This window comes from Mirounga leonina, unplaced genomic scaffold (genome assembly GCF_011800145.1).
Source record: "Mirounga leonina isolate KUSES-001 unplaced genomic scaffold, KU_Mleo_1.0 Mir_176, whole genome shotgun sequence".
Taxonomy (NCBI): domain Eukaryota; kingdom Metazoa; phylum Chordata; class Mammalia; order Carnivora; family Phocidae; genus Mirounga; species Mirounga leonina.
This window is the reverse complement of record NW_023270454.1, coordinates 8,857,947-8,868,818: the sequence shown is the minus strand read 5'-3', so window position 1 is coordinate 8,868,818 and position 10,872 is coordinate 8,857,947. Positions and strand designations below refer to the sequence as shown.

Here is a 10,872-nt window from a genome sequence, read left to right as displayed (position 1 = left end):
TTTTTTTTTTTTTTTTTCTTAACATATATTGGAAGGTATTTTTACTTGATTCTTGGACACAATGGAATTTTCTGTTGTGTGTGTTTGAACAAAATGTTCCCACTCAAAGCACTCAGTGAGTTGCCATTGACACCAATAATATACACATTTGCCCTTTGGTGGTGAAATGGAGATGTTGGCGGTACCAGCTTGGTTCTGAGAGTGTCACTAAAAGGCTTTGAAAGCTGATTCTTTACAGTAGCCTTATGAATCCACAAGTGCCTCCAGCTATAGGGCTAAAATAACAAACATCTAGTCTGACCTGATCATGAAGTATTTCTCATAACTTCCAACTCCACGGTATTCATGTTGTAGTACTGCTTTTGTTTCTTACTATGGGCATTAATTTTTCAAAGGAAGGCAACATTGATGGCTGAGGTTCAGAGATAATGTCGTTTTCAGGGCCACATTTGCTCTCCCTTTTATGTTTTCATTTCAGTCAGTAGTTCTTAACCTTTTGGGGGGTCACAGCCCCATATGACAACCCAATCAAATCTATGAGGAAGTGTACATAGGCACACACAGAATTGTATATACTATTTAGGGTGTTCCTAGACCCTCTGAATTCCCCCATCAGCCCTGTGACTCGTTGTTGGCTTGTTCTAATAAGGTTCTTACAAAATTGTTGTCATTTTAAGCTAAATATGCTAACAAAGTTTGATCCCTTTTGTCACCATTCGGTTCTTCTGTTTGACACATGCACACAGTGAACATTTCCAGGCTCATTGCACATCTGTTACTATAAATCACTGTCCTGTACTTCTCTCCTTCTCTGGAAACAATGAATGCATATGTATTTTTTAGAGAAGTACAGATAGATCAGTTCTGCCCAGGCAGAGGAAAAGCTGTTGTATGCATTAGTATAATACATCTGTGCAAGTAGGAATTAGAATCTATTCAGTATAGCTGTCACGACCATGCTTTTCTGCCTTCATGTTAAAGAAATGTTTCTCGGGTTATAAAACAGCTTATATAACTGCAATCATGTTATTTAAAAATAACGAAGCCCTTCTCCCTGCTCGGCAGGGAGTCTGCTTTGCCCTCTGACCCTATCCCCTCTCATGTGTTCTCTCTCATTCTCTCTCTCTCAAAATAAATAAACAAAATCTTTAAAAAAAATAAAATAAAAATAACAAAGCCCTTATATCCATGTTTATATAAAATGCTAAAGGAATATACATCAAAAGGCACATATATTCAGATAACATTGCAGGTGGTGGGCCTTTGCTGTGCTACTGTTTGGAATTTTCTTTATTGGAAAATCCAGGTGGAATAGAGAAAGAAGGGATGAGGTCTCTTACTAAATTGGGTTTCTGGCTTTTTTCTTCTTACATTCCGGTGAGTATGTGAAATGCAATGAGGAAAAGATGTGTTACAAAATAGCGCCAGCATCTCAAATCCATGGGCCTTCATTTTTGTTTTCAGTTTGAATCCTGATTTCTTTGGAAAGGGTAGTTAGTGTTTTGGGTTTTTTTAAGTGCTCTGAAAACAATCAAAATTAAATTCAAATTGTGCCAGGTAAAAATAAAAACATAACATCCTAAGGATCACATAATAGTGCACCACGGTGGGACTTCATAGTTTACAAGAAGATTGTGTATATTAATTCATGAGACTCTCAGAAATCAGTGAAGGAAGATGGGTCAACAAATACGCCGGTGTTGTAAGAAACCCAGCTCAGAGCCTTAGCTGAGGTCCCATGACTAGTAAGGGACTGGGAGGGAGGCTTTATATTTCTGGCTCCTAATTCAACGTTCTTCCTGGCTCCTCTGCCATGGATACGTGGGAAAATCGCCTGGCTCTCTGAGTCCCAGTTTGCATTTTCATAATGTAAACTTATTTCATGTATTTATTTCAAGTTTTTATGCTTGTTTTCATTTTGCAGAGTTGTGTTGAGAATCAGATTATACAGTGCAGTGGTTCTCAAAGCATGATCCCTAGACCAGCACCAGGAGCATCTCTTGGGAGCTTGTTAGAAATGCAAATTCTTAGGCCCACCTCAAACCTGAATCGGAAACTCTGGGTTTGGCACCCAGCAATCCATGTTTCAGCATACCCGCCAGGTGATTCTAATACACACTCAGGTTGGAGACTCACCAATGATATGTGTGAGATAGCATTTTGAAAAGCGCAATGTGTTCTAGAAATTTGAGATGGGAAGCTGTTTTTTTTTTTTCCTTTTTTAAAGATTTTATTTATTTGAGAGAGAGTGAGAGAGAGCATGAGAGCAGGGTGAGGGGCAGAGGGAGAAGCAGACTCTCCGCTGACCAGGGAGCCCCATGCGGGACTCAATCCTGGGACCCTGGAATCATGACCTGAGCCGAAGGCAGACACTTAACCGACTGAGCCACCCTGTTCTTTTTCTTTTCCTTTTTTTTTTTTAATTGAGGTAAAATTTATGTATAGTGAAACCCAAAGATCTTAGACATACAGTTCTATGAATTTTCACATTATGTGAAATAATATCCAGTTGAGGCATGGAACTCTTTCATCATTCTGTAAAGTTTCCCCTTGCCTCCTCTGGTCTGTCCTCATCCCCGCTGGGCAACTGCTGTTCACGGACAAACTTCATTAGAGGAAATAAGAGGACACGACAATGATTTGATCACAGAACAATGACTGTATTCTCTTTTTCCTTTACTACTTATACTTATCATTTCTTTTTGAATTACTAAGCAGAGTTCTCTCTGGTTTTTCAGCCCATGGACCAAGCTTCTCTCAAAAACAGTGACGTTCTCATTCTGACAGGCCTGACCCAGATCCCCACCGCGAACCCAGACGGCATGGTGGGAGAGTTCTGCAGCAACCTGGGTATGTGGCCAGCTCATACTGTGAATAGGGTGAGGTGTGCTAGGTTCACTTTTTGTTACCTTGCTTCTGTAGTAGTTTGTGCTCCTTCCCTTCACATTCACATCCTCCAGTGTTTCAGCTTTTCCCCCGTCTACTCCACTCTTCTCGCCTGTCCTTCAAAGCTTGCTGTTGTCAGCAAAAGCAATTCTTAAGCAACAGAAATCTGAAGAATGTCAGAATTGTCGTAAGAGTCAATGCAAGTGTTTAGCACTTTTATGCAACAAATACTCAACACTCTCCCACTTATGTTGAAAATTCTTATTTATTCTTCTTGCTTTGTGGTGGGATTTGGGGGCAGGACGGGCGTGCATACAAGGTAGCAGTTGTCAAAAAAGGGAAGAATCACATCTTTGCTTTGCAAATAATAGCAGATTGAAAAGACCGTTAATGCTTTGCATTCACAACAGCGAGACGCTGAACAGGTCATTTTTTTCCACCAGTATTTGGTTGGTGTTATTTTTTCTTTGAGAGAAGACTAAGTTTGGGGGAGAGGCTTGGGTGTTTACTACCTAGAAGAAATGTATGTTTCTTTGGATATAATTGTCAGTAAAATCTAGAAATCCTGCCCTTCTTTATGGAAATGTATAGGTTGCTTACTGTCTTATCTTGGGCTGCTGTAACAAAATACCATAGACTGGGTGGCTTGAACAACATTTATTTCTCATAGTTCTGGAGACTGGGAAGTCTGACATCAGGTTGCCAGCATGGTCAGGTTCTGGTGAGGGCCCTCCTTCTGGCTTGTAGATGCCCACAAGGGTGTCCTCACTTGGCAGAGAGAAGCAACTCTCGTGTCTCTTCCTATTCCTGTAAGGACACTAATCATATCATGGAGGCTGTACCCTCATGGCCTCCTCTAAACCCTGTTACTTCCCAAGGCACCCACCCCCAGTACCATCACATTAGGAGTTAGGGCTTCAATATATGAATTTTAGGACACAGACCTTCAGTCCATGACGGTTACCAAAGAGGGGTTAATGAGCTCAGACCTTCCACCCCTAGCAACTGTTAAGTGCTGTCGCCTCTGCTCTGGGGGAAAGAAATAGTCATATATACATGAAAGGCAGTATCCTTTGAAATTTCACCTGCCCATGCCAAACTTTTTTGTTCTTTGCTGATATTAAGCCAAACACAATTTATTCTTCCTTGAAAAAATTACTGGACTTGTCTCAAATAGCATCTTTGATTTGTATGTTTGTTTGTTTATAATCTAGAATCATAGACTCAAAGAACTTTAGATCTTAAAGGAGCCTTACATCTAATCTCCTGGTTCTCAAAGTCCACTAACCACTTGCCTCAAGATCAATGAGGCCACTTATTAAAGATGCAATTTGGAGTCCCTGCCACAGACGTAGTAAGTCAGATTCTCTGGGGAGAGGAGAGACCCAGCAGAAAACCTGCATTTTCAACATGTTCCCTGGCAATATTCATGTACACTAAAGCTTGAAGACCACTGATCTAGTTCACTCCTCTCATAACCAATCAGGAAACAGACCCAGCCACGTATCAGTGGCTTATGCAGGATCCTATAGCTTGTGACAAAGGTGGGAGTAGAGCCAGGCCTCTGGAGCCCTGACCACTGTCTCCCACCACGGTACCGTAGTCTCGTAATGGCAAGTCAACCGTGCTTGGGGTACCGCATCTGGGAGAACCTGTGTGTCAGACCTGGGAACGAAGAGGATCCAAGACATCAGAGGCTTCAAGATCTATACCCAAAAGCTGTGTGTTTCAGTTTGTTTTGGAAACCAAACAAAAAACAAACTTAGAAGAGCTTTGGGTTTTTTTTTCTTTTTTAGCCAGTTATATCTTCTAATATGATTATACCCATAAGTTGCAATTCCTCATTTGATAACTTGTTTTAAGTATTTAAAGTATGGAGGATTTTCTTACAGATAACACATTAATGAAAGAAAATGCCTAAAATGAGTCAAATGGAAAAACTTGGCCTATTTCCTTATAGGTCATTCAGCAGTGGTCAGAGACTGAGCAGAGACAAATCCAGCAAAGTTTTGAGCAGGAGCTAAAAAGAAAAGGAGCTTGGAGGGTCTGTCCTGAAGCTCGGCTGCCATTGGTAACCTTTAAAACCCAAACCCTTCACTGCACACCCTGTTCCCAGGGACTGAGACATTCAGTAAAAACCCAGCTGATGGTTAGCCTCTGGATTCTCCCACCCCTGTGCTGTTCTTCAAAAGAAACAGATCATTATCCATGGGAAATGAATTCTATGAACAGAAGTAGGAAAATGAAAGAAATCCAAATATTATTTTTAAAGTTTCGTTCTACCTCTATAAAACTATTCTTTTAATGCCACCCTTTTCTCTCTGGCTTCAACTTTTCTAGCACTGACAGTCCGGAATGGAGGAAACGTGCTGGTGCCCTGTTACCCTTCCGGCGTGATCTATGACCTCTTGGAATGTCTGTATCAGTACATTGACTCAGCCGGCCTCTCCAACATCCCTTTCTACTTCATCTCCCCTGTGGCCAACAGTTCACTTGAGTTTTCCCAGATTTTTGCTGAGTGGTATGTCTGTGTTCTTCTCCATGATTCAGTATATTCAAGCAATAAGAATGAAAATGTAAAAAGTTTTTTTAATTAAAAAAGAATAGAAATAGGTTTTTTTTCCTTGCATTATTATGAGACTTACATTTTGTTGTCTTTCCATGTCTGATGTGAAAATTGTATTAGTGAAAGCCAAATCTGTTATGTTGCTAGGGTGTAGAAGAATAGTGATCAAGGAGAGAAGGATGAAAGGCAAAGATTTAACTTAGCCAGCACTTTCAAAATCAGTGATAAAAATATGCATTTATCCTCTCACATGCTACCCTCTGCCTGTTACAAAGTGAAGTGACATTCTAGAAGCTCAAAGCCCAAGCTCATGTTGTCTGGAATTTATAACACCAAATCTGATAAGAAAGGCTGGATTTTTTTCATTTCAATAGCATGATATTTGACAAAATTAAGTTTTATTACAGTAGGAAATTATTTGATCCAGTCCTAAGGTGGGTAAATGATTGTATAGGATGAAATCAGTGAACCCTGTTAGAATTATTTAGATGCACGTCTGAATCTAACTCACCTGGCCAAGAAAAGGGAGGGATGGGGGAAATACATTAGCTTTTACAGTCAACCTAACAGTGCCTTAGAGTGGAGTTTCTAGACGGGGGTATGACACTACACCGGTGTGTTTAATCCATTTTAGTTGTGTGGGAGCCTAGTGGACACAGTATTCTACTGAGTTTCTCATTAAAAAGGAATTTGTATGTCATTCTGTCGTAACTTGTTCGGTACTACCTCCCCCACTCCTCCTTTTTAAAGGGCATTTTTTTCCCTCCCCTTTTAGTTGTAGTCAAGGTCCTTTTTTCTTTCTCTCAATTCAAACAAGCTTCTCCATCCCCTGTGCATGTTATTCATGTTTGTCCTTAGGGCTGTCACTTTTATTGGTACCTATTGAATTTTATCCTTTGCATAGAGTCTTTTCTCCCCCAACATGGGAAGTTAATCTTGAATAATTAGCAGTCCACCCTAAGTATCACTTGCGCAATTAGTCAGCATGTTCTGAATTTCCTCATCCAGATCCTTAGTAAAACACTCCAGGGCCAGCCCTGCAAGGCCCAGGTGCTGCTGTGCTCCCCAAGGCCACCCCTCCCCCACTGCATGCTGTTCTTGTCAGCATATCTGATGGGAGAGAAATCAGGACCATGAGAATTAGTGTAGGTTGTTTTTGTGTTTCTGGGTCTTTTTATTTGTTCATTTCTAACATATGTGTAAACACATTTACTATAGAAAACAATACAAGTTACAGGAAAGAGGAAAAAACTGAACCCATAAGCCCAATCTCCAGCAATAATATCACTGTTGGCATTTTGATGGATTTTTTCTTTCTATATGAGGATCATGCTGATTATTTAATTTTGGATCCTGCTTTTAAAAATTTTAATATGAGATTAGAGCATTATAAAATCTTCGAGAACATAGTTTTTACGTGACTGCATTATTACATTATTTGTACCTCATTTGTATATCGTATAATTTACTTAATTGTTGTCTTATTGCTGGACAGACAGGGTTGGCCCAGTTTTTTCTTTTTAGTAATAAATCTTCAATTAATATCATTTTTATGTATATATGACTGCATTTTCTGCTTTAGGCCAATTACTAAATGTGGAATTATTGGAACAAAGAGTATAAATATGTTTTAATGTTCGTTATACAGATCTAAATTGCTTTCCAGAAAGATTTTTGGCTTCTGTAAATTGTCCCGTTTTTACATATTAGAGGTGTTATACTTCTCTTACCATTTTATCTGAACTCTATTCTTTTGTTATTTTTCTGCAGACATTTTTTCCCATCTTGGCACTTTAGATTTTGTCTTTGATTTTGTTTTCTTAAATAATAAAGTTGTTATTTTGGAATAATTTTGGGATTACAAAAAAGTTGCAAAGATAGTGCAGAGAACTCCTATATACCTTCTACTTAGCTTCCCCTGATGTTAACATCTTACGTGGCCATATACACATGCCAAAACTAAGAAATGAACATTAGCATATTATTACTAGCTGAACTCCAGTCTTTATTCAGATTGTACCAATTTTTCCACTAATGTCTGTTTTCAGTCCCAGGATCTAGTCCAGGATACCACAAGGCATTTAGGTTTTTGGTTTTGGTTGTTTTTTTTTTTTTTGACAGAAATACTTTAGTTTTCTATATTGATGCTAACTAAGGCAGCATAATATCCTTTGCAACAATATAAGAAACCTTAAATGAACATCTTATATTTGCCTCTCTTCCTGAGTTTAAGAGTTTTATCTTCCTGTATAGAACTATATATATAATATAAAGTAACCCTCCGAAAGTATCTTCCTTCCATATTTACATCTTCCTCCAAAAAAGATATAAAGTGATTTTTTAATCAAGATTAAAGAAAGCGAAGTGTAGGAAAAATTAAAAAGTAGTATTAATGAAGTTAATGTAAAACCCAAACCCTGAAGTCCCGAACTACTCCCCCCAAAGTAGTATCTGTTAGAACTATTGAAATACTTTAATACTATTTTAGTAGAATTCTCACAGATGGGCTCTAACAAACATACATCACTACATATATTTTTTCTAACTTTTAAAAATGCCAAACCTACAGAACACCCATGACTCTTGAGTTATCAGTTGTTAACTTTTGCCACAATTGCTTTATTCAGACATTTCCATATTTTAAATGTCAGATCTGGCCAAGAAAGAGCATAGACTACCTAAAACATTCACAGTGTCTCCAGACTGAGATACTTCATTGCTCTCCAGTTTGAGTTACCAGTGCTGCTTAGTGGGTGTGCAAAACAGCAAGTTGTGTGTCTGAAAAAAACCTGTCACTTTGTCCTCAAAAGCGATCACAACGAATGCAAGGTTAGGATAGGATAGAATCAAAGGATACTTTGAATTGGATCCTGGAATGGGAAAAGGACATTAGTGGAAAAACTGGTAAAATCCAAACAAAATGGGACTTTAGTTGGTTGTAATGCAGTAATGTTAATTTCTTTGTTCACCAAACGGATCGTGGTTATGTAAGATGTTAACGTGAAGGGGACTCTGGGTATAGGGCACAAGGGAAGTCTGGACTGTCTTTGCAACTTTTCTGTGTAAATCTAAAACTATTCCAAAATAACAGGCTTATTTTTTAAGGCAAAAATGTATTGAGGAATTTTAAGAGTTAAAAAATGCACACAAGACATTTATGTTCTGAATACTCTGTCGACGCTGGCTTTTCGTCACAGCGAGGTTTGCTAACAGGAAGATTTTAAGTAACCTTTAGTATTTAGTGTTTGCGCTGCTACCACTAGGTGGCAGCAAACGCCCCTGTGTGCTCTACCTAACATGCTCATCTGCTTTTCCTCTTTAAAAGGCTTTGTCACAACAAACAGACTAAGGTGTATCTCCCAGAACCACCTTTTCCTCATGCAGAGGTAAGAAAATGGCATTATTGGGTCAGAGCAAGAAAAACTGTAGATACCCCCTACTTGTGTTCCCTCTCTCGCTGTGTCTCTCTCTGTCGAATAAATAAATAAAAATCTTTAAAAAAAAAAAAAAGAAAAAAGAAAAACTGTAGATAAATGGTTCGAGATGGAGATAGTAGGTCATTGGATTTAAAAAAATCCTGGGGCGCCTGGTGGCTCAGTCAGTTAAGTGTCCGACTCTTAATTTTGGCTCAGGTCATGGTCTCAGGGTCATGAGACCCCTCTTCGGGTTCCGTGCTGGGTATGGAGCCTGCTTAAGATTCTCTCTCTCTCCCTCTCCCCCTCCTCTCTCTCTTTCTCCCTATCTCTCTCTCTCTCTCTCTCAAAATAAAAATTAAAAAATCCTTACATAAGCTCATATAGCCCTTTGTTTCCCATGTGAGACAACTGGGAGGTACTCTAACTCAAGATTCACTACTCTCTCTTCTTATTAACACATTATAGTACCAGTATGTGTCTGCAGTTCATAACCTACCTCTGTCCTGTTGACCGGGTGAGGAATTTTATCTAATATCTACTGCTAACTTCTTTACATAATGACAGATTTATTTATTGTGTAAAGTCTTCTTTCCAGTTAGTTATGTTGACCATATATTTGAAGCTTTAATGATGAAAATAATAACATTTAAGTTTTTAGAAAATAAGGGGTCAGAAGGAACAAACTTCCACTTATAAATAAGTCATAGGATGTAATATACAGCATGGTGACTGTAGTGAGCAGATATTAAAAGTTCTCCTCACAAGAAAAAAGTTTGTAACATTTATAGTGATGGATGTTAACTAGGCTTACTGTGGTGATTTTTTCACAATAGATAAAATACTGTACAGCTGAAACTAATACAACATTATATGTCAGTTATACCTCTGTTTCTTAAAAATGGAAAAATTATACCTTTCTCATAGAACAGATGAGTGTTTTTATATAGCTTTGTACCCAGTTTTGTTTTCATTATGTTAGTGTATCATGGACATTTTTCTGTGTGCCTCATAACGTTATTATTGCTGCCTAGTATTCTGGAGCATATCATATGGACATTTTGTAATATACTTAACCATTCTCTTACTATCTGACAAAAGAGTTACGCCCAGTTTTTTGTTATATTTTTTAAAAGGTTGTTTAAATTGGCATAACCACTTTAGGAAACTGGCAGTATCTGCTAAAGCTAAACACATAACATACTCTCTGCCTCAGCAATTTTGTTTCTGAAGTACATACCAAACAGAAATACATAGGTGTGTCACCAAAAGATGCACAGAAATGTTGAGAGCGCTCTTAGTAGTAGTTCAGAAATAGACCCAAATGCCCTCAACAGTCTAGTGGATTTTGTGGTATATTCATATCTTACACCAGTAAGAATGAACGAACTCCAGTTACATGCAGTCGTGTAAACACAGTTCACAAACACGATGTGAGTGAAATAAGTCAGACAGAAGGGCGTAGACACTGTGTGATTTTCTTTATATACAAGTTCAAAAACACAAAACTCATCTATGGTATTGGAAGCCAGCACAGTGGTTACCCTGGAGGTAGGGATGGAGCAACAGTAACTGGAAAGGGGCAAAGGGGAATTTCTGAGAAAATTGCAACAAACATCCTGCTAACTATTTAAAACTTGAGAACTCGTACTATTCTTACTTATTCCTACTCCGGAGGATTTTAACCGAACCAGAATTCCACATGGCAGTTTCTGAGAAAGTCATTTTTCAGTCCACACGCTGTTATAGTAGCCACGGTATTTACAAGCTCTGCCATTACCGCAGTGAAATTCAGGCTAGAAATGAAGTAATGTCAGAAAATTAAGGGGCGCCTGGGTGGCTCAGTCGTTAAGCGTCTGCCTTCGGCTCAGGTCGTGATCCCAGGATCCTGGGATCCCATGTCGGGCTCCCTGCTCGGCAGGGATCCAGTTTCTCCCTCTCCCACTCCCCGGGGTTGTGTTCCCTCTCTCACTATGTCTCTCTCTGTCAAATAATAAATAAAATCTT

General features: G+C 38.8%; 1 protein-coding gene across 2 annotated transcripts in view; it reads left to right on the top strand.

The window, feature by feature from the left end:
* The window catches only part of INTS9 (integrator complex subunit 9), a 117,429-nt gene that overhangs the window by 83,880 nt on the left and 22,677 nt on the right, over positions 1–10,872 (top strand). For both annotated transcript variants that reach the window (XM_035022641.1, XM_035022640.1), the window contains exons 9-11: positions 2,739–2,850; positions 5,227–5,407; positions 8,778–8,838. In XM_035022641.1, the coding sequence (XP_034878532.1) occupies positions 2,739–2,850; positions 5,227–5,407; positions 8,778–8,838 (354 nt within the window). The remainder of the gene's footprint in view (positions 1–2,738; positions 2,851–5,226; positions 5,408–8,777; positions 8,839–10,872) is intronic.